The sequence below is a fragment of the Sturnus vulgaris genome, chromosome W, assembly GCF_052056855.1.
Source record: "Sturnus vulgaris isolate bStuVul1 chromosome W, bStuVul1.hap1, whole genome shotgun sequence".
Taxonomy (NCBI): Eukaryota; Metazoa; Chordata; class Aves; order Passeriformes; family Sturnidae; genus Sturnus; species Sturnus vulgaris.
The window spans coordinates 71,683,489-71,707,922 of NC_142282.1; the positions used below are offsets into that span (position 1 = coordinate 71,683,489).

Genomic DNA, 24,434 nt, shown 5'->3' on the forward strand with positions numbered 1-24,434 from the left:
AAGCAAGCAGAGCTAAAACCTCTCCTAAACACAGATCATGGGGGAGGTGAGCCGGCTGATAACAAGACAAAACAAAACTTCACTTTCAGAGTCAGTCCTGAAAGCACAAGACATAATACCAAACATAAACAGAACACACGATTGGAGATTCAAACACCATAACATCACCCTAGGACACCAATGCAATGAAAAAATATATGAGTTGTTATAGTTAACCTGCGTGCCTCTGGCAGTTGCCAAGCACCCAGCGCTATTATTAATTTGTCCCTTATCATCCCTTATTAAACTTTTAAAAATTTTTAAGAGTGAGGCTCGTTTCTCACATGCCCAAGCCAGAGCCGCATGCAATGGGGCGTGGAGTGGAGCATCTTCTGTGCTGGCCCCACTTCCTGCGACTCCTCCGTGACAAGCCACGCTAAGGGCTAGTACACGCAGCTCTGAGACTAGACGAAAATGCTTGCAGCTGTAACGGCAGCAATTAATGGCTGGTTCGCAATGAACAGAGACAGGGAGGAGCAGTGCCAAAAAAAGTAAACACAGAATCACGCAATGGTTAAGCCTGGAAGGAATGACAGTGTGGTCATCTGGTCCAACCTCCCTGCTCAAGCAGGGTCATCCTAACAATTATGTGTAGCTTAAAAAGTGTTTAGCACAGCCAGGGAGGCTGCATTTCATTAATTTTTACACTAAGCCATATTAAAAGAATGAACCCTAAATTGAAACAGGCTAGCTACTGTGTGGCTTTAAATCCCTCAAGTCATAAGGTTACACTGTTGTTCTAACTCGACGGTGTTTTTATTGCAAGGAACTAAGTAAGTGACCTCTTTAGTTAAAAAATCAGGTCAGAGAGAAAAATTTGGCATTTCCTACCGTAGTATTCACCATCCTGTCATTATTTCTGCAACCCTGGGAATTTATCTTGGAACTCACAGTATTTGTTGCAGCTTGAGGCCAAGTTACCCCTAAAAGGATTTTCTTTTAAAGGCTTTAGAAATGCTGCTTTCTTCCTGTTCCACCCCCTTGTTTTTATTTAAATAAGAAAAATATTTATGGATCGCGAGAAAGTTCTGACCATGTATTTGTCTAAAAGACTTCCGAACGAAAAAAACATCTTAAAGAGAAAATGAAGAAAGAAAGGGAGGAATTCCTTAATGGAATTATTGCATGCAAAGAAGGCTGTATCTTTTTAAGGCTCCCGCTCAAAGTGCCGGTGCACACACAAGGGCTGCCTCTCTGGGTGGTCCCTCTACTTTGGTGAGCTGTTGCTAAGCAGCTAATAATAGACATGTTTGCTGAGTAATTTCTACCCTCCTCCATCTGACGGCCCCGGGGGTGGGTTTTCAGCTTTTATTTCCTCTCTGTCTCTTTCTCTCTCTCTCATTGCCCCCCCTTCCACCCCTCCTCTCTATTCAAATGTAGAGTCTTTTTCTTCTTCACCTCTTCTTTTAAGCTGTAGGGCTCTAGCTCGATCCTGCCGGACATAAGCCGAGGAAGAGTGCCAGGCAGCAGCTCGCCTGCCGCCGTCGCGGGGCATAGCGCGGTGTCGCGGCTCGCGGATAGCACCCTGGAGCTGAGACGGTATGGTGTACCGCGGCGAGACAACTCAGCAGCTACAGCCCGCCGTGCTACCGCCGCGCCGCTACCGTTGAGCGCTGCCACGGGCAGTGACTTCTCAGGCAGCGGCGGCCGGAAGAAGTGGTTTTAACGGGAGCGGAGGAAAGCGCGGCGGCTTCTGGGGCGGGGGAGGGGAGTCGTGCTTGCCCACCCACTCTGCTTGGGTGTGGGGAGTAGTTGCTAGCACCTTGGGGACTGTGCGCGATGTGGCAAGGGGAGGCGCAGGGTGAGACTCGTCAGGAGCGGCCGCGGCGGCAGCCATGGCCCAACACCCCGCGTGAAGCGGCCACGCAGCAACGCCGGCAGCAGCAGCAGCAGTATCCTGCGGTCTGCAGCGCCGCTAGTTCCCCGCGGGTCCCGCTGGTAGCGGCGGCAACATGGCCTCAGCTGTTAACATATTGGAGTCGGAGACAAGCAGCAGTGCAATGGGCAGTGGCCACCCCAGCCGGGCGGCGAGGAGCGATAGCGGGAGGTGGGGAAGGACCGGAGGGAACCAGCGCGCCGCGGCGCCCGATCGGGAGTATTTGCAACGACCAAGCTACTGTGATGCGGCTTTCGCCTTGGAGCAGATCTCAAAGGTGGGTTCAATCTCTCGGGCATTTTTTAGAAATGTAGATACACACTAGTACTATTATCAGGGAGGAAGTTTTTTTCTCGTGGGGGGTGCAAGGAAGAGATGGAATTAAAACAGCCACCAATAAAATGATGGGAAAAGGAGAGAGACATCTGTGACTCTTTACTGCGGGAGAGAGTGCTCCCCTTCTTGCATATGCTTTGTCTGGTATGTGTGTGTGCGCTGAGGAGCACTCCTCTAGTTAAATTTCCCAGAGGCAGTTTCACTTCCCGTATAGTTTGTGTCCCGCTCTAGCTTTTCCTCTCCCTTTTCTACTTCCTTTGCTTCTCTATTGACTCGTAGCACTCTGCAACTTCTCGAACATGAAAAGGGGATAAAATAAGCGGCTGCTTTCTTGGCAAAAAGTTGTTCTTTTGCAACGTTCTCAGTGCTGAAAACGCGATTGTCCTCAGAGAGGGGTTCTCATAGCAGAGAAAGTTTGTAACGTTTGCCCTAGCATTCGGAGAAAAGCTCAAAGTTGTAAATAAATTACTATCTTAAACCTTCTGTGCAGACTGTATTGAGTCTTCTCGGCTCACTGGCTTTATTGTTAACGTGGAAACGCCGGAGGTGCAGGAGTGCGCTGGAAGCCCGACTGGGGGAGGGGAAGTGGAACAGTCCCAAGTGCTAACTTATGCGAACCAAAAAACGTTCAAAATAAACAACCGCGAGAGACAATGGCTTTCTTCAGAGAGCATTTAATTTCGTGGAGCGAATTTCTAGGCTTTGTTAAAAAGGGGAAAGGCACAAAAACCTATGTGGCTGCCCTCTTCCATTCACAAATATCATCATAACTTATAGATAGCTGCTCTGCTTCCTAATTAAGATAACACAGTATTTCCAGACTACAGAAATTAATTTCTTATCATCTTATACCACTGCTCCTTATGTGGATAATGCGCTTACGACAAAGTTGCGCTGAGGGCTGGGAATGAGAGAAATGCCAACAAATTTCTACAAAGTAGTTTTCTTTCACTATTGACATCTCCCTCCCCTATCAGCCCTTTAGAGGTATAATGAGAACAGGAAAGGGGAGGTTTTTTCCTTGACATGCCTGTTGAGATTCATTGACATAGGTAATTTCTCCCTTAGAGCCATGATTCTTGCCAGCATGAATGTGTTGCAACATGAACTGGTAGTGGTGACTTGAGTGCAAGACAGTAATGGGCATTTTAGGCAGAGAGTAGGCACACACACTGTCTCATTTATTCAGATTTTCAAGCAGTGATGGAATTCCAAACCTGTGGTGGTTTAGCAATAGGATGGTTACCAGCAGGTACTCATCTTGGCCTCCAGGAATACTTAATGGTGATTGCCAGCTGCTCAGCTGAGACACAGGATGAAGGCCCTTCCCAAAGGACAGCAGTATTGTCATTACTCCAAGGGACACTGTGAGGATATGAGCATTTATGTATAAATAACTGTTCTGTTAGTGGTTGGAGGGGGGCTTTCTCCATATGTCCTCTTGGAATAAATGTGCCTTGCCTGTGTGTCTGCCCCACCTTTTTAACTACTAACCTTTCCTTGCCTTGTAGGGGAAAGCTACTGGAAGAAAAGCACCACTGTGGCTGAGAGCAAAGTTTCAGAGACTGTTATTTAAACTGGGCTGTTACATTCAAAAAAACTGTGGAAAGTTTTTGGTTGTTGGCCTTCTCATATTTGGGGCTTTTGCTGTAGGATTAAGGGCAGCAATTCTTGAAACCAACGTGGAGGAGCTGTGGGTGGAAGGTAAGTTTGAGATCCCCTTTTTTCTGATGCCATCTCTCACTACATTGCCCCTTCTACCTCAGGAGCTGGATAAAAACAGCTTGAGTGTCAGACTTTAGGAATGTGTGTGTATACATATGAATATAATAGGCCTTCTTCATGCTGAGGAGTGTCTGATGGCAGGACTGGGCTGGTGGCCAGGGAAAGCCTACAGAGTGCTGCCTGTGCCCAATGCTGTGGTGTTTAGTGGGGCTCAGTGAGGCTGGTGAACATGAGAGAGTATGTATAGATTAGGAAGGGGTGGACAGCAGGGCATGCGGCTCTGGGCAGCACATACTACTTCACCACTCAGAGAGCTGCAGGACAGTGGCAGACCATGAGGAGAATGGTTTAGAGACATGGGTGCCTGTGTGGTCCTATTTTTTTTGGACAGCTTTCAATTGTGGGGGAGAAATGTTTGTCTCAAGGTTAAAATAATAAAAAAAAGCTGCTGAAGTGAAGCCTGGCCTGGCTGGCCCAGAGGCTGTGGCTGGGCAGCCAGGTGTGGGGTGGACGTGGGCACTGCCCTAAGCCAGAGAGGATGATGTCTTCCAAAACCAGCCAAGAGACTCACCCATGCTGTCTTTGTGTTGGTAAGCACCAGTTTAGGAAGGCTGCTTTGGTAAAGGAGGAGAAATTGTATTGAGAGGCTGGGTGTGTGCTTCCTTTAGAAATAGCTCTACCCCAGCATGTAGGCCAGGGAATGTGAAGGGGTGGCTTTCCTTGAGGGCCTAGAGGCAGCCTGCATCACTACCCTCCTGCCCAAGGGCCTGCTCAGGGTTGCTCTAGTCTGAGAGGAATGACTCCAGGTTGTCACTTTTTCTTTTCAGGGAGAAAATACTATTTATTTAGCATCAGATTGCCTCTTTAGCTGTGTTAATGTAAAAACCAGACTGATAATGTTGACGGTGGTAGTGACTCTGTATTTATGTTCAAGTAGCTTGCAGCAGAATTTTGATTATAAGAGCTAATAAAGAAAAGTGCATAATTAATCATTGGCAAATGCCTCTGTGTGTGTGTGTTGAGGATCCCACCCATAGGGAGAGATGTATGCTCAGAACCTGTTCTGGTTATTGGGTACTGTCCACGTTAATTACTAATGCAAAGAGTTGAGCACATTATTTTTTCCCCAACATATTTTTCTTAATTCTTTGTGAGATTGTTGTGGCAGTTTGTTTTGTCAATTTTTGCTCTTACATTTTGTCTCTGCTTTTTTATAAGTCTTTGGTGAATAATGTTTGATTCCAGTCCCATCTAGCACTTGTCTCTTAGGTTTATTATCTTGATATTATTTGGGTTCACTTACTCAGAACGTGTGCTGGTTTCAGCTGGGGTAGAGTTAATTTTCTTCCCAGTGGCTGGTGTAGGGCTGTGGTTTGGGTTTGTGCTGAACACAGGGTTGATAATACAGAGATGGTTTTGTTATTGCTGAGCAGGGCTGTTGTGGTTTGACACTGGCCCAACACTAGGCACCCAGAGAGTTGCTCAAACCCCCCCCCACTACAGCTGGGCAGAGGAGGGAAAAAAAAATAATGAAGGCTTCATGAGTGAGATAAGGACTGGGAGAAATATTTCAAGGGCAAAGCAGGCTCAACTTAAGTTGCAAAGTGAATTTATTACTAACAGAATCAGAGGAGGATACTGAGAAATGAAATAAGCCCTTAAAACACCTTTTCCCCTCAGCCCTTTCCTCCTTCCCACTGACAGTGCAGGGAGACAGGGCATGGGGGTTTTGGTCAATTCATCATTGAGATTTTCTTCTGCTGCTCTGGGAGAGGAATCCTTCCCCTGTGAGACTGTGGGGTCCCTCCCACGGGAAACAGCTCTCCATCAACTTCTCCAGCGTGGGTCCACTCTCACGAGCAGCAGTCCTACTGCACCTGCTGCAACGTGAACTCCTCCCATGGGCACACAGTCCTCTCAAAACTGCTGTGACATGGGTCTCTCTTCCCACGGGGTGCAGTCCTCCAAGGACAGGCTGCTCCAGCCTGGAAGCAGGAGCCCCCTCTCTCCTCTGAGTTTTCCACTGGATCACAGCCTTCTCCAGGCATCCACCTGCTCTGGCATGGGCACCTCCCTCATGGGCTGCAGGGGGACAGCTGCTTCACCATGGTCTTCACCACGGCCTGCAGAGGAATGTCAGCTCTGGTGCCTGCAGCACCTCCTCCCCTCCTTCTCCACTGACCTTGGTGTCGCCATGTTGTTTTCCCTCACATTCTCACCTCCTCTTCTCTGACTAGGAGCAAAACCTGTGACATTGTTTTGATTTTCTTCTTAAATATATCATCACAGAGGTGTTACCAACCTCTTTCATTGGCCCAGTTTTGGCCAGCAGCATGTCCATCTTCAGAGCCATCAGCCATTGGCTCTGCCAGACATAGTGGGAAGCTTCCAGCAGCTTCTCACAGAGGAGCCATCTTTGTGGCCCCCCTGTGGCCAAAAACCAGGCTGTGCCAAACCAATACAAGGGTTCACACAGAGCCAAGGCCTTTGCTGCTTTTCACACTACCATGCTGGGGAGGGGCCTGGGAGTGTGTGGGGTTTTGGGAGGAGACACAGCCAGGATAGGTGACCCAAACTGACCAAAGGGATATTCCAGACCATATGGCATCCTCCTTAATATATAAAGTGAGGGAAAGAAGGAGGAAGTGGGATGTTTAGAGTGATGACATTTGTCTTCCCAAGTCACAATTATGTGTGATGAGGCCCTACTCTCCTGGATATGGCTGAACACCTGCTTGCCCATGGGAAGGGCTGAAAGAATTTGTTTTGTTTTGCTTGTGCTTTTGCTTTCCCTGTTAAACTGTCTTTATTTCAACCCATGAGTTCTGTAGCTTTTACCCTTCTGAGTCTCTTCCTGATTCTGCTGGTGGGGGACTGAGCAGCTGTGTGGGGCTTGGTTGCTGGCTGGGGTTAAACCACGATGTAAGGGTAGTCCCATCTTATGTTACTGCTTCTCCTGACAGTTTAATAAAAGAAACTGCTTGCTGAAAATACCTATGCAACTGGCCCAGCACCAAAAATTAAATTCTTAAGGAAAAGAATCACAGAATTGTTGAGGTAGAAAGGGATCTCTGCAGGTCATATGTTCCAACCCCCCTGCTCAAGCAGGGCCATCTAGAGCCCATGATGATGTCCAGATGACTTTCGAATATCTACAAAAAGGGAGATTCCACCAACACTCTGGGCAATCCATTCCAGCTGTCATTCTCACAGTGAAAAAGGGTTTTCTTATGTTCAGATGGAACCTTCTGCGTTTCAATGTCCCCATTGCCTCTGGTCCTGTCCCTGGGCACCACTGAAAAGAGCTTGACTGTTTTCTTTGCACCCTCTCTTCAGGCATTTATATACATTGATGAGATTCTTCCCCAAGCCTTCTCTTCTCTAGGCTGAACAGTTTCATCTTTCTCAGTTTTTCCTCATATGTGAGATGCTCTAGTCAGTTCCATCTTCATGGCCCTTTGCTGAACTCTCTCCAGTATATCTGTCTCTTTTACTGGGGAGCTCAGAACTGGACACAGTATTCCAGGTGTGGCCTCACCAGTGATGAATAAAGGGGAAGGGTTACCTCCATTGACCTGTAGTTGGAGGTTGTTGCATATAACACAGGGCAGTCCATGATCTCCTTCAGAGGTCACCATAGAATCATAGATTATCCTGAGTTGGAAGGGACCCACCAGGACCATCGAGTCCACCTCCTGGCCTTGTACAGGACAGCTCCAAAAATCCCACCCTGTGCCTGAGTGTTGTCCAAACACTTGAACTCTGTCAGGCTTGGTGCTGTGACCACTTCTCTGGGGAGCCTGTTCCAGTGCCCAACCACCCTCTCTGTGAACCTTTTCCTAATATCCAACCTAAACCTCCCCTGACACAGCTTCAAGCTGTTCCCTCAGGTCCTATGGCTGGTCACCAGAGAGAAAAGATCAGTGCTTGCCCCTCTGCTTCCCCTTGTGAGGAAGCTGTAGACTGCAATGAGGTCTCCTTTCAGTCTCCTCCCAGCTGAACAAGCCAAGTGACCTCAGCTGCTCCTCATACAGCTTCCCCTCAAGACCCTTTACCATCTTCATGGCCCTCCTTTGGATGCTCTCTTGTAGCTTTATATCCTTATTTTGTGGCACCCAAAACTGTACTCAGTACTTGAGGTGAGGCTGCACCAGTGCAGAGCAGAATGGGTATACCCCACCACCCCCTTTCACATCACCCCTCACCAAACCCCTGCTAATGCAGCTATTACATTCTAAATCACTGATAGATCTCTGTCAAGTTTCATCTAAACAGATATCTACATCACTGTTCATAGTCGATGCTCATTGCTGAAAGCTTATGCATCATCAAAAGAATAACTTAAGTATTTAAAATTCCTCTTTCATCTTTTAAGAGTTTTAAGTCAGTGAAACTCTAGTTTAGTCTAGAATAGTGCAACTATTCTTTGGTCACTGAGAAGGTAAAGGGTGAAACCTGAAGTCACTGAAGGCAGTGGCAGAACTTGGAATTATTTTAGTGTAGCCAGGCCTTCACCCAGCATTTTGACAAAACCGTACCAGACTAATACATGATAAGTGCCCCTTCTCTACCTATTATTGAAAGGGCAAGAGGAGGATCTTCTGTAGAACTGACACCTCCCCAAATTATAAGAATGCAGTTCCTTTTGCCTTTCAGACTTCAGAGGAGTTTGTTATAAATGACTCAGACCTCAAGTGGGAATGAGTTATAAAAGTTTTATTGAGAACTAATAAAAAATTCACAAAGCAAAAGGGACAGCGCTGAGAGCGTGGCCAACTGCCAGAGGCTCATCCACAAAATGGCGGCTCCGCCTTTTATACCTCTGGTGTTGCATCAGTCAAATACATATTCATAAGAAATCATACATATTCCAACATATTCCTTATATATCCCTGGCCCCTCCCAAGGTCTGCCAGTTGACTCTTCTTTGCCGTCCATTGGTGGAGACCTTCTTGCAACTTGATTGGAGGTGAGGTGTTGACATGCCAAGTCCCCCCAGTGACAAACTTACCCGGTTCCCAACTACCTCATGCAAGAGGCATGTGTACACGCCCTTTCCCCACACATCTCTGACAGCCCTGATGACCAGGGTTGTCTGGTGGCAACAATACAGAGGGGAGAAGAGAGGATTGAAAGGAGTACAAAAAGGGGTCCAAAACCAACTTACAACAGTGACATATAAAAGAACTTTAAACCTTAACAAAGCTTCTTTTAACACACATAATATCCATTCCTCATTTGCGAGAGCCAATCACCACACCACCCATCTATAACAATCCCCCCTTTTCCTTTCTTTATAAGTTGTTTGGCTTGAGCAATAATTCCCATTTTCAATTTTGGTGATCCACTCATGCTTCTCGTCCAATGTAAACCCACAAAACCCACACTGCAACACTCAAAACCATCCCAATATTAGCAACATCACAATATTCAATCAACAATACAATCAGTAACATAATATCAATTCATATAATACTCAGTGAAAGACAATTTCCCTTAACTTGTTTCTCACAAGTTTAATTTATTTGAGACTCCAGAAAATTAATCTTCATTATTATTTCTGAACTTATTGCATCGTGGCTAATGTCTGTGCCAGAATGTGTACTATAAATCCTTGTTTATTTCCTTTTCTGCTAAATCATGTACGTTTAGACAGGGCACCTGCCTTTGTTGTACCATTCTTTTCTTCCACTCTCTGGAGCTTTGAGTGAATTCCTGCACCCTGGGGATTTTGCTCGTTATGAACAGGTTTAGATATGCATTTTTGTAGTACCAGAGAGCTTAGAGGTTTTGGTGCATAAATCTAGGAGTGAAATAGAACAGTTGAAAGCTGCATTACTTTCTTGTTCCCAGTGCCACTGCTGTTGAGCAGGAACAGAGGGAATGTAGGTAAGCAGTAGAGCAGGCTGCTGCTGGTGCCATGTGGAGGTATTGATGAGTGACTTGATGTCTGCTAGTTTTCCTACAGTTAAGTGGACTCTTTTGTAGAGAATGGCCATACTTTCTCATTATTCCTCAGACACTGAGTCCAGACAACAGTGAACTTCATGGACACTCAAACTTACTTTCAAGAGAGAATGCATTAAGGAAAACTCCCCATCCTGATTCCATCTTTATTCACGATTTCTTTTTTTCTGTGAAAAGATATGTTCCAACAATTGTTACTAGATAATATTTATGGTGGCACCTCAGAAAGGCAGTAATACACGCAGTGCATGCATGTAACAGTTCTTGACTGGTCAACAAATTTAAAGGATATTACACGCAATTGAATATTTCAGTTATGGATAACTGTTAGGAGGCTCCAAAATATGACAGCTTCCAGGTGTATGAACTGGCTGATTCCTTTGTTTAGAATATGCTCCACAGCAGATGCCTAGATTAGTGCTGGCTGATCCAAGCTATGGTAAATTTGTGTGGTTTCCACAATGTCATGTTTATATTTCATTTCGATTTCTCCTTCAAAGCTGACCTCCCTATGACCTGTTGAAGTTGTCTGCTGAGATGCTAATTTTAGCTCATCTGCAACTGTTTTCTGTTTAGTGTTTGATGGAATATGTTCTCATCTTGATACTCATGGATTTTTATGCATGACTCTTGTTAACATAACAGTGTATTATGCACTTCAACGTATGAGCAGTCAGGTAAATCTGAGCTTGCAAAGTTTTCTGCGCCACAGTTACCTATTTAAGAATATTCTGATTGGATAAAATACAGTTTTGGTTATAGACCTTGCAGTACTGTTACTTGTCAGGCTTTTTCTTCTGTGTATAGAATTAAGCTCAGTCTTCCAGCCTTTGCTTTGCACAGTGGTTTTTCTCTCCAAATATGATATGGCTATACATGGTCCTAGGTGCTTTTTTTGGAGTTTAATAGGAGCTAAAGTGCAGAATTTTACTGAGCAGTTGATTATTCTTTGTCTACCTCATGTGTCTACCCTACAGTTGTATATATTTTCTTAATCTTCTGTATTTATCTTCAATATGCCTTTGCTTCTCTTCATTTCGCTAATCACTCCAGTTTTGTCCTATACAGAAAGTCTTTCCGTATTTGTGATTTTAAGTAACTATCTGGAAAAACCTGAAGAAACCAGTAAAACTCCTTAATGTCTAAGTGACAGTTCTACAGTAGAGTGTAGTCTCCTTTAAGAGTTTAGAAAGATAAAGAAACAGAACTTCTGCCATTACTGGTAGAATCTATGAGGGAACAGATTTCTGAGATGGTGCCTCCCAATAGAAAACTTAGTGCTATGGAGTATGATTTGGAATCTCCATCCTTGGAAATATAAAAAAGCTGCCTGGACACAGTCCTGGACAACCCTCTCTAGCTGACCCTGTTTCAGCGGGGGGATTTGACTGGATGATCTCTTGAGGTCCCTTTCAACCTAAATGTTTCTGTAATTTCTGTGTACTGAAAATGCATAGTATCTTATAATAGCCACTTTATTTCTCTTCCCGTGAATCAAAAGGGAGAACAGGAAAATGTTGTTTGTTTTACATAATGTATGCTATTTATTTTTCTATTTATAGTATGCTAAATATGAACAATGAATGCCAGATATTCATCCTTGTTCATCCAGCGATGTTGACTTGTAATAATTTTGACCCATTTTGTATTGCAGGGTCTTTCTAGAAATAGGTGAAATTGATATCAAAACTGGCCAGATAGAAAGTTTCTAACACAGTTTTTAGTATTAGAAAGCAGGCATTCTTTATTGCAGTGTGCTGGTCACTTGGAGGATATTTGCTCCAATGGAGTTCCCTGAGCATCAGGTGAACAGAGGTTTTATCATACACACTGGTTACATATTCATTAGCTATCCCTGCTTACTTGACTTTATTTTACATAGTTGCGCTCCTTATCAGAAGTCCTAATACGGTTCTATGGGATCTGTCTTCAATGTCCAGTGTCCTTTTTAGATAGTTGTTCCTTGACCCCCACTTTTGATTAAGTGCAATATCGTTGTTTTTCATAACTTCTACTTTGTTAGCCTTGCAGAGCTGAGCTGGCATCCTTCTTGCATTTTCATGGCTTCTCTTTGCCTAAGTTGCATCTTTTATCTATTTCTTCAAGGCTGTGCTGTTCTGTGCTACTGTCCTTGATAAGAGTAAAATGTTCTGTTCTCCTGTCCTTATCAAAATGGAATTCAGAATTTAAAAAATCTTATTCTTCTTAGCTGTATAAGCTTTTTTTTTCTTTAACAAGAAAGTTTAATAACCATAAATACAATTTACTTGCTTTTTTAACACCTCATTTTTATTAATCATCACCTCAATTGCTGTGAACATCCTGAATGGATGTATGCAGAGGGGAAAGAGGTTAGAGGAAGTTATTTGTATGTGATAAATTATATTTAAATAATTACAGGAATGTTATCCCAATGCAAATCTGAGTGTAGTCTCCTTAGTGAGACAGAAAAATAAACTTTAGGAACTTTTTTAACCTCTCCCATGCTGCTGACACTATGATAATGGCAAAAAGAGTGCAGTTATTTAAGAGAGATATTTTTCCTATATTATTTTTCCTGGAGGGTGTTTATTTTGCATTTATCTTGATTGATTGATTGATTGTCCACTTGGGCCTGATTGTGTTTTCTTTTACACTGGACTTACTCTACTGAGTTCCTGAGGGGAAGTTATTCCTCATATTCAGAAAAGAAGCCCTTGCTCTTTAGAAACTGATGCTATTTAGGTGGCAAATAATAGAAAATACGATACCCTAGTGCAAATTATTAAGACCATGAAGCAAAATAAAATTGTGTTTCACAGAATCACAGAATGGGTAAAGTTGAAAGGGACCACAGTGGGCCATCTGGTCCAACCTCCCTGCTCAAGCAGGGATATTCCAGAGCACATTGCACAGAATTGCATCCAGACGGTTCTTGAATATCTCCAGTGAGGGAGACTCCATGCTCTCTCTGGGAAATCGGTTCCTGTGCTTGGTCACCTGCACAGTAAAGAAGTTATTTCTCATGTTCAGGTGAAACTTCCTGTGCATCAGTTTCTGCCCATTACCTCTTGTCCTACTGCTTGGTACCACCAAGAAGAGCCTGACTCCATCCTCTTGATATCCTCCTTTCAGATACTGATAGACATTGATAAGGTCCCCTCTCAGATGTCTCTTCTCAAGGCTGAACAGGCCGAACTCCCTCAGCCTATTCTCATAAGAGAGATGTTCCAGTCCCTTAATCATCTTTGTTGCCCTTGTAAGGCCCCAAAAAACTTGCTCGAGGAGACTCTTAAAAGTGCTTATGGTTTTTTCATGCACTCTGAGTTAAACACACAGGAGAAATAGCAAGAAGATATTCTCAAGAGGTCAAAACAACAAAAACCCTTGTATTGGCAACTTCAGAAAATCAGAGAACTTTGCTGAAAGTTTAGAGCAGCATTCAATCAACATAAACCACTTCACAAAGCATTAACTTTAGCCCATTCAACTTGGCAAGCTTCAAACTCATTAGATTTTAAGTTATTCAAAACTCCGAGAAGAGGGAATTAGAAGAAAGTGAAACACAGAAAAGATATAGAAAAGAACAAATATAACTACCACTCCTAGTTTCAGCAGTGTTCAGCTGATAGAAATGCCAAGAGGAAGTAGGATCGAGATATGTGCTTGCCTCATGCTTTGGTTTAAGTACCCTTTGGCTTTCCTGGGCCCTTCCCCCAGGTGGGACTTCTGGTCATTTGGCCACTCTGGGGCTAGATTTGGGCTCCAGAGGTAGGGTGTGGAACATTGTCTCTAGTGTGCCAGTGGTTGGTGACCACTGCAAGGCTGAGATACAGGCCTGGGAGGGTAAGTGAAGTGTGATGAGCAGGGTATTGCCTCACCAAAGGCAAGACCCGACCTGCCCCTTTTCCCCCACACATGTACCCAAAATGTTTTGAGCCAGAAATCCTTCCAGTTTCTCATAGCCCTTCACTGGACCTGCTCTAGGAGCTCCATGTCTTTCTTGTACTGAGGGGCCCAGAACTGGACACAGCACTCCAGATGTACCTCACCAGGGCTGAGTAGAGGGAGAGGATCATCTCCGTTGACCTGCTGGTAATGCTCTTCCTAATGCACCTGTATTGGGTTTATGTGGCCAGGTTTTGGAAGCAGGGAGCCTACAGTGGTGACTTCTGTGAGAAGCTACTAGAAGATTCCTCCATATCCAGCAGAACCAATCCCTGGTGGCTCCAAAGACAGATGTGGTGCTGGCCCTGGCTGGGTCAATCAGAAATGGTGGTAACACCTCTGTGATAACATATTTAAGAAGAAGAATAAAACAGTTCTTGCACAGTGGTAATTGTGGCCAGAGAAGAACAGGATGAGAATATGGGAGGAACAACCCTGCAGAGACCAAGGTAGGTGGAGAAGGAGAGGCAAGAAGTTCTTCAGGTGCTGGAGCTGAGATTCCCCTGCAGCCTGTGGTGCAGCCCATGGTGAAGCAGCTCTGCCCCTGCAGCCTGTGGAGGACCACAAGGATGCAGAGATCCACCATGGATCTGCCATGGAAGAGCCCCACACTGGAGCAGTTGGATTTCTGAGAGGATGGCTGTGGCCCCATGGGAGGCCTGTGCTGGAGCAGGGACCTGCAGACCCATGAAGAGAGGAGCCCACATTGGAGCAGATTTCCTGGTAGGACTTGTGACCCCCATGGGGGATTCATGCTGGAGCAGGATGTGCCTGAAGGACTGACCTCATGGAGGAGGGACCCACATTCCAGCAGTTCATGGAGAACTGTTGCTCATGAGATGGACTCATGTTGGAGAAGTTCCTGGATAACTGTTTCCTGTTGAAGGGACCCCATGCTGGAGTGGGGAAAGAACTCCTCTGCCTGAGCAGCAGCAGAAACGTGATGAACTGACCATAACCCCCATTCTCTGTCTCCCTGTGGCACTGGGGGGAGGAGGAGGTAGAGCTGGGAAGGTGTTTTTAAGGTCTTATTTTAGTTCTTGGACAGGAGCACCCTTTGCTGGGTTAAGAACTGGCTGGATGGCCAGGGCCAGAGAGTGGTGGTGAATGGTGATGCATCCAGCTGGTGGCCAGTCACAAGTGGTGTTCCCCAGGGGTCAGTGCTAGGACCAGTTCTGTTCAATATTTTTATTGATGACATGGATGAGTGTATTGAGTCTTTCATCAGTATATTTGCAGATGGCACTAAGCTGGGAGCATGTGTCTTCTGTTGGAAGGTAGGAGGGCTCTGCAGAGATCTGGAATGGTTGGATGGGTGGGCAGAGTCCAATAAAATGAAGTTTAATTAGTCCAACTGCTGAGTCCTGCATTTTGGCCACATTAACTTGCTGCAGCTGGGGATGGTGTGGCTGGACAGTGCCCAGGCAGAAAGGGATCTGGGAGTACTGGTCGACAGCTGACTGAACATGAGCCAGCAGTGTGCCCTGGTGGCCAAGAAGGCCAAAGGCATCCTGGCCTGTATCAGGAATAGTGTGGCCAGCAGGACCAGGGAGGTCATTCTTCCCCTGTACTTGGCACTGGTGAGGCCACACCTTGAGTACTGTGTCCAGTTCTGGGCCCCTCAGTTTAGGAAGGATGTTGAGACACCTGAGCATGTCCAGAGGAGGACAACATGGCTGGTGAGGGGTTTGGAACACAAACCTTATGAAGATCGACTGAGGGAGCTGGGGTTGTTTAGCCTGGAGAAAAGGAGAGTCAGAGGTGACCTTATCACTCTCTACAACTTCCTGAAAGGTGGTTGTAGTCACATGGAGGTTGGTCTCTTTCTCCAGGCAGCAACTGACAGAACAAGAAGGTACAGTCTTAAACTGCACCACGGGAAATATAGGTTGGATATTAGGGAAAGGTTTTTTAAGGAAAAAGTGATAAAATACTGGAATGGTCTGCCCAGGGAGGTGGTGGAGTCACCATCCCTGGATGTATTTAAGAGAAGACTGTATGTGGCACTCAGTGCCATGGTCTAGTTGAGGTGTTAGGGCATGGGTTGGACTCGATGATCTCTCTTCCAACCTAGTGATTCTGTGAAGGGATTCTCATTACCCTGTTCTGATTTTTTCAGTAACAAATTCAATTCATATCTCTAATTTGAGTTTGTTTTGCTCGTGACAGTATTTTGTGAATGATCTTGCCCGGTCCTTATGTCAACTCATGAACCCTGAACCCTTTGTTATATTTTTTCTCCCCTGTCCAGCTGCAGAGGAGGGATAGAGAGGCTTAGGTGGGTGCCTCGCATCCAGCCAGGGTCAACCCACTACAGCACCTTAGGATACCATTGGCTGTCTTGACCACAAGGGCACTGCTGGCTCATGGACAGCTTGTTGTCCACCAAGATCCCCAGGTCCTTCTCTGCAGAGCTGCTTTCCAGCAGATCCTCCACAGCTTGTACTGATGCCTTGGGTTGTTCTTCCCCAGGTGCAGGACCCTGCATTTGCTCTTGTTGAATTTCTGATTATTCTTCTCTGTCCATCTCTCCAAGCTTTCAAGGTCCTTCTGAAGGGCTGCTCAGAACTCTGGGATATCAGCCACTCCTCCCACCATTGTATCATCAGTGAACTTGCTGAGGAGGCATCTACCCCTTTATCCAAGTCACTGATCAATAAGTTAAACAGTACAGGGCCCAGTACTAAACCTTGAGGGAAACCACTAGTGGCAGGCCTCCAACTACATCCTGTGCCACTGATCATGACCCTCTGGGATCTGCTGTTCAGCCAGTTTTCAATCCACCTCAGTGCCCACTCATCTAATCTGTACTTCTTGAGTTTGCTTATGAGGATGTTGTGAGAGACAGTGTTGAAAGTCTTGCTGAAGTCCAGGGAGACAATATCCACTGCTCTCTCCTCATCCATCCAGGAAGTTGTTTAATCATAGGAGGCAATCAGGTCTGTCAAGCATGATTTCCCTCTAGTGAATCCATGCTGGCTACTCCTGATCATCTTCTTGTCCTCCCTGTGGATAGAGATGGCCTCCAGAAAGAGATGCTCCATTACCTTTCCAGGGATCAAGGTGAGGCTGACTGGAAGGTAGTTCCCTGTTTTTTCCTTTGTGCCCTTTTTGAAGACTGGGGTGACATTTGCTGTCACTGATCATTAGAAAGAGGAGATCAATGCCTGCTCCACCTCTTTCCCCTTGTGAGCAAACTGTAGATTGCTATGAGGTCTCCCCTCTGTCTCCTCCAGACTGAAAAAGCCAAGTGACCTCAGCCACTCGTCGTATGGTGTCCCCTCTAGACTCTTCACCATCTTCATACCCCTCCTTTGGATGCTCTCTAATGGTTTAACGTCTCTTCTATATTGTGGTGCCCAAAACTGCCCCCAGTACTCAAAGTGAGGCTGCACCAGTGCAGAGTAGAGCACCTCCCTCAACCAGCTGGTGATGCTGTGCCTGATGCACCCCAGGACATGGTTGGCCCTTCCTGGCTGCCAGGGCACTGCTGACTCATATTCAACTTGCCATTGACCAAGACCCCCAGGTCCCTTTCTGTGGTGCTGCTCTCCAGCCTCTCATTCCCCAGTCTGTTCATACATCCACAGTTGTCCTGTCCCAGGTGCAGAATCTGACACTTGTCTTAGTTAAACTTCATAGATCTGGTGATTGCCCAGTCCTCTCATTTGTTGAGGTCTCTCTTCAGGGCCTCTCTGCCTTTGAGGGAATCAACAGCTCCTCCTAATTTTGTATAATCAGCAAACTTGCTTAGTATCCCTTTGATTCTTGCATTCAAGTCCTTTAGGAAGATGTTGAAGAGCACAGAGCCTAAGATGGAGCCTGTAATGGATTAAGTGAGAGCTTTAGACAAGCCCTGTCTTAGGCTCAGATTTTTGGCAGGAGCTGTACTTAGGTAACCCGCACCTAAACAGCTTTGGCTTGCAAGTTCTCAAGAATGGCAGATCAGGTCTATTCTAAAATTAGTTATTTATTGAATAGACAGGAGATTAACAGAAAAAAGGCCTTAAACAGAGTTACTTACTATGCAGGATAAAAAAAAAAAAAGAACTACTAGTAGATTACATAAAGCAGTGCACGACATAAAGGTACCTATATTACAGCTAGCAAAGAAATAGTATAGATTAGGAGTCAATGTAACTTACCACTGAACTGAGGATGGCTACTCAGAGTCCTTTTACTCAACCCTTGAGAGAGTAACCACAAAGTGGCATCCTGACTTTGGGGAAAAGCCCCACACATTTCCAGGGAATGTGCAGAAGACTTCTGCTTTGTAAAAGTATAGTGTAGTTTTTATAGTTTGTAAAGTGAAGTGTCTGTCAGTCAGAAATTCCAGCTTATCTTCCTACAATCAGCTTCCACAGCAAGATATTTACTGTCAGCTGGGAATGTCACCTCCATGGTGCTGAAATAACTCACTACAAGACAGATGTCCTGATTATTTCACCAATTAGCAAATTCATGTAAGGAAGAAGATGCTCTGAGTTATCGTACCAGCTAATAGGCAACAGATAGGCCCTCCTAGGGCAGGGGGGGACATCCTGCCACAGACCCCTGTGAAACTCCACTAGTGACAGGTCACCAGTCTGACGTCACCCCATTCACTATAACCTTTTGTGTCCGATCCATGAGCCAGTTCCTCACCCATCGCATGACATGTTTATCCAGCTGTGGGCTGCACAGTGTGTCCAGAAGGATCCTGGGAGAGACAGTATCAAAAGCTTTAGTGAAATCCAAAGGGATGACATCACCTGGCTTCCCTTGATCAATCAGGTGGATTACCTTGCCATAAAAGGTAATCAGGTTTAAAGAGCAGGACTTTCCTTTCATGAAGCCGTGCTGGCTGTGACTGATGACTGCATTGTCCTTCATGTGTTTTCAAGTAACTCCCAGAATAATCTTCTCCATAAATTTACCAGGCAGAAAAGTGAGACTGACAGGCCTGTAGTTTCCAGGGTCATTTTTTTGTCCTTTTTGAAAACTGACAATTTTCTGTCAACTGGGACCTTTCCAGATTCCCAAGACCATTCAAAAATCACTGAGAGTGGCCTCACTAAGACATCAGCCAGGTCTTTGAGTATTCTCAGATGAATCCCATCAGACCCCATGGACTTAGAGGGATCCAGCTGGAGTAGCAGATCCTGCACAATGTCAGAGTTGACTGGGAGTTTATCATTCTCACAGGTGTGGTCCTCCAGCTCAGGGCACTGGGACTCCCTAGGTCCAACATCTATGTTGAAGACAGAGGCAAAGAAAGCATTAAACATCTCTGCCTGTTCATGTCCCTGTTTGTGAGGTGACCATCCTCATCCTGGAATGGACCAATGTTGTTTCTGCGCTGCCTTTGCTATTAACATATTTTAAAAAGCTTTTTATTGTCCCCCAGTTCTGGCAGCTTCAGCTCCAATTGGGCTTTGCCTGCATGAATTTTCTCCCTACAGTGGCGAGCAGCATCTCTGTATTCCTCCCATGTCACCTGACCTTGTTTCCACTGAGCATACACCTTATTTTTTTGCCTTATATCCAAGAGAAGATCCCTGCTCAGCCAAGCCAGCCTTCTGTCTTGCCTCCTTGACTTCTGGCATTTGGGAATTGCTGCTCCTGTGCCCTTAAAGGTGATGTTTAAAAAGTGATCAGCACTGATGGACCCCAGCATCTTCAAAAACATTTTCCCAGGGGACCTTACTAGTTCCCTGAGCAGCCTGAAGTCTGCTCTCCTTGTGTTTAGAGTTGAAGTTTTGCTGGCACTTTTCTTCCTGACACCAGAGATTTTAAACTCAATTGCTTCAAGGTTGCTGTGGCCAAGGCGGCCATCAGTTACCACTTCACTCACGAGACCCTTCCTGTTAATAAGGAAGAAATCAAGGAGGGCATTTTTCCTAGGACCTGTACTTGAAGTTCTCATCCTGGTGTTTTAGGAATTTTCTGGACTTGTTTATGCCAGCTGTGTGGTGTTCCCAGTTAAATTCCAGCAAGTTGAAGTCCCCCATAAGGACAAGGGCAGTTGATTTGGATGTCGAGATTGTTATGGGTCTAGGTCTTCAAAGAGGCAAAAGCAGTTTTTGGTTGCTGTAAAGTTGTTTATTTGTAGAGACACATCAGTCTCAGAGACAAAGAGTCCCATGTGCTAAAGTCCATGATAAAAGCTTTCGGCATAGAGTCCTGATTAGAATCAGAGAAGCAGCTTTCTGGTGCAAAGTCCCAAGAGAGGCAGAAGTTGCAGCAGCAGCTCCTACCTTCTTCTAGGCGGAGATGATGGCGGTAAGGAGAGAGGGAGAGGGTCTCACCCCAATGCATGGATTCTTATTTACAAATTACTCAATGAGCTAAAAACACGAACCCGAAAGCATTTCTTCTAAACCTATTGGAATTCTAGTTCTATAATACGAAGGTTTACGCATAACTTGCGCATTTAGCCTGTCTATTCACGCAAATAATTCTATCTGTTCTATCTGAAAAATGTAAGCAATATTCTTACTATGTTTTTATTACGTCTAGAACTATGTTTTTGACCTGTCAGGAAAATTAATCCACAAATACCAGAGGTTTATGTCCAAAAAGGAGACAGAGGAGTCCTTTTTGCTTTATTCGAATAAAGGGAGAGGCCATGGGACATTCCCCTGGGATCTCTCAAATTTTTGGAGGACGCAGCCTCCTTTTTATCCTATTTTCCCGGCCGCATTTCCCTCTCTCTTTCCCCATTGGCTGAGGTACTTGAGAGGCACAGACTTCCCGGAACGCCTGATACCTGAAATTCCCCTCTAATGTATAACCCTCCCTTTTAATTTTTAATTCTTACAGAATTCATAGTTTTCCCCCCGTTGCTTCTTTCATCTTTCGATATCCAATTTCATTTATCAGCAGCCCTACAGTTTGTTTGTAAAGGCAAATATCTCTTTCCATTCATCAATCAGTGGAATCCATCCCATTGTTTCTTTTATCTCTCAGTGCTAGCCTTATCTACAGGCTGATCCACAACTCATTTGTAAAGACAAATTCAACATTCCTCTCAGACCTTTCACCGAAGCTTGTTTTTTACACTATATTCTAAGGCTTTTGCTCCTTAAGCCACTTAAAGCACACCCCCACTTACTTAAAACTAAAGCTTACACCTCTATTTCATGTCTGAGTGGAATAATATACTTTAATTTCTCTAAAGGTTTTAATTTGATTCCTGCATTCTGATCTCTCTCTGAGGAACTCAGAGAGGCCTCTGTTTGTCACGCTCCAACACTGGAGATGTCCCTTAGTTCCTCAAAGAATAGTTTGTCAGCATCATTATCTGGACTAGGAGATCTACAGTAGACTCCCTCGATGACATCCACGTTGTCTGCCCCTTGATTCTTACTTAGAGATTCTCAACTGTACCATGCCAACTGTGAGCTCCATACATTCTAATCCTTCTGTCACATACAGTGCCACCCTCTCCCTCTTCTGCCCTGCTTATCCCTCCTGAAGAGCCTGGAACTATCTAGCAGGGCACTCCAGTCACAGGACTCATCCCACCAGGTTTTACTTATGACAATGATGTCATATCTCTGGGACTGGATCTGTGGGAATTTTGTTTTCTCTTTAAAAGAGCTGTTCAGTTATTAATTGCTATAAAGTTGTTTATTGTAAAGGTGCATCAGTCTTGAAAGGAAAAAAGTCCTAAGTGTTAAAGTCCATGATAAAGGCTTTCGGCATAGAGTCCCAAATAGAAGTAAAGTCCTGATTAGAAGTAGAAACAGCTCTCCTGGTGCAAAGCCCTGAGAAGGCCGAAGTTGCAGCCTAGTACAGAGTCCTGAGCAGAGGCAGAGGCTGTGGGCTGTTACAGTCTCGAGAGGCAGATGCTCCCTGGTATTTTTCTTCTGTTCTTTTTCTTCCTCTTCTTCTTCATGTAGTGGTAGTGATAATAATGATGGTGGAGGAAGAGAGAGCGAGAGAGTGAGAGACAGAGAGCAAGAGCTCTCACTCCAATACACGGATTCTTATTTACAAATAACCCAATAAGCTAAAAACACAAACCTGAAGAATTTCTTCTTAACCTATTAGAATTCTAGTTTCTTAGTATGAAAGCTTACGTATAATCTACGCATATGACCTATCTGTTCTATCTGAAAAATGTAAGCAATATTCTTACCATATTTTTATTATGTCCAAAACTATGCTTTGGAGCTCTCATAGAGACTTGCTTTTAAGACTCGTTTTCTACACTGATATCTAGGACTATGTTTTTCAGCTCTCATTGCAGCTTGTTGATCACTCTCTGAGGAACTCAGAGAGGCCTCTGTTTCAGATGCCAACATGGGTCAAAGCTTTGAGCTACTCGTTTGTTTCTCATGCTGGGTGCATTGGTATAGCAACATTTCAAGTGTGGTTCCTTGTAGCCGACACTTTGTGGAGCAGATCGAGGGATCCCACTAGCACCCAGTTCTTCAAGTTTTGGCATGCCATCCCATTGCTGGTCACCGGCAAGCCTGGTTTTGTCTCTTTCCCCCTTCAAATGTAGTTGAAAGCTCTATCAACAAGCCCTGCTAGCTCCTGTTCTAGAACCCTTTTTCCCCTCTGAGAAAGGTGCATCCTGTCAGGTGTCAGTAGACCATCCCATGGTCAAAAACCCCCAAATTTTTCTGATGACACCAGCCCCAGATCCATGTGTTGACCTGATGGGTCTGCCTGTTCCTTTCAATATTCTTCCTTGCTACTGGAAGGCTCTAAGAAAACACTACCTGTGCTCCTGATCCTTCAAACAACTGTTCCAGGGCCCTGAAATCTCTTTTGATTGCCCTCGGACTTTTCTTTGTTATCTTGTGTGCTGATTTGAAAGCAAAACCAGTGAGAGACTCCAAGTCAGAAATACAATTTAATAGGAAAAAAGAAAAAAAAATAAAATACATGTAATAGTACAGAAAAAAAACAATGACAGAGTCAGAATACAACCTGACACCCTGCTAGTTAGGGTGGTGGTAGCAGTCCAGATGAAGTGGTCTTGTTGAAGTAGTGATCCTGTAGAAAGGTCTGGTAGCTCTTGTCCTCTGGAAACCAGTGGGTAAGGGTTGCTCTGGTGTTCTAAATCTCAGTTTTTATCTAGGTAGGAAATGTTTGGTTCCTCCCCCTGGGTGGAGCATTTAACGATGGGATGATGTAATTTTATTAGTCATGCAGTAGGACTCAATGGCCCATTTACAGAAGATATCTTCCTGGAGGAAGGATGGGTCCTGGAAAAGATAAAGATGACTGCCCCACCTGGTTTCAACAGACAGTGATAGAATACATACTTTTGGGCACATCTTTACATTGTAAAGACATAATCCACCTAGGACATAATCCACCCCTTATTCTATTATCATCTACATCATACTCAAACCAATACCCTCTGACAGATATATATATATAAATATATATATATATAAAATTTAGCATGAAACCTTACACACAGTTCTCACTTAAAATTAGGTCTACTTGTGGTACGCAACAGGTTTCCCCATCTTTCTGCATTACCCACCAAGTGTAACCAGGTCCTTGAGCAAAAATAATCCCATGGATGGGTTTGCCTTTGCCCGTGGTGGGATTAATCCAAACAATCTTTCCTAAAATACCTTTCATGTTGTGATAGGTTGACTTGGGAAGAAGAAACTCAGAGAGAGGTTCTCTCTAAGAGAATTTCCTCTGTGGGGGTTGGGACACCTGCAACAGCCAATTAGAGAAAGTTAGTTCGCTCCTTCAACACACATTTTGAAGGAAGTAATCCAGAACTGAGTCTTTTTGTCTTTCCGGCAGCTGAGCAGGTAACATCAACCCGAGCTTCCCCCCCCCCCCCATGCGGGGGGAGGCTCAGGAGGCCTCTTGGGCCCCGTTTGTAAACGAGGGGACCCAATGGCCAGAGGGAGAAAAAGTTGTGTGGTAAGACCTTCTCAGCTTCCTCCTCCACGGGCCTGTGGTTCTGGGGTGGGGGGGAGGGGGCCTGGCTCCTGCTGCTGTCAGATGGGCCTGGCCTGCCCGGGTAGCCATGAGCAGTGTGGGGCTGCAACCCAGCCCCAGAAAGGCTGATTGACACCTCTGCTGCCCCCCCCAGCGTGGCCTGAGCCTGGCCCAACTTTTGTAGTTGTGTTAAACTTTAACTCTTTAGTGCTCAGATAAGATTTGCAAAGCCTCCAGCCTTTCCTTTGAATATGAAAGGGAATAAGATTTCTGAAGTCAGTGACGTAAGAGCTAAGTTTTTAAGATGGAAGGAGAATGAGAAGATGCTGAAATGGCTGAAAATCTTTTTGTAAAATTGTAGGGATGAACTGATGTACTGAATATTCCTATAAACCATGGAAAGAGACATGGGGGAATGGAAATGTTCCATTTAATAGATGATTTGACCAAAGAGCACCTGTGTTGAGAATTTTGCTCTGAAAAAGAAGGGGATTTCAGTTTTCTGAAGATGAAGTCTGAGCAGAAAGAAAGGAGACAGAAAGAACCTTTGCTGTAGAACATTTCATTCTTAAAAGTAATACCCCATGAGACAGACATGGCCCACATCTACGGCTTTGGGATGGCTGTAAAGTTGGAAAGAGTGCCACGGTTGCAGATTCCC

General features: G+C 44.9%; 1 protein-coding gene across 7 annotated transcripts in view; it reads left to right on the forward strand.

The window, feature by feature from the left end:
• The first annotated feature begins 1,882 nt into the window (after window positions 1–1,882).
• LOC148220398 (protein patched homolog 1-like) overlaps window positions 1,883–24,434 on the forward strand; it is a 164,962-nt gene continuing 142,410 nt past the window's right edge. For 2 of the 7 annotated variants that reach the window (XM_088155733.1, XM_088155732.1), the window contains exons 1-2: window positions 1,883–2,192; window positions 3,763–3,955. In XM_088155733.1, the coding sequence (XP_088011859.1) occupies window positions 1,992–2,192; window positions 3,763–3,955 (394 nt within the window). In that variant the 5' untranslated portion in view covers window positions 1,883–1,991. Of the gene's footprint in view, window positions 2,193–3,762; window positions 3,956–24,434 lie in introns of those variants that run through there. The other 5 variants (XM_088155728.1, XM_088155729.1, XM_088155730.1 and 2 more) reach the window with 4 other exon arrangements.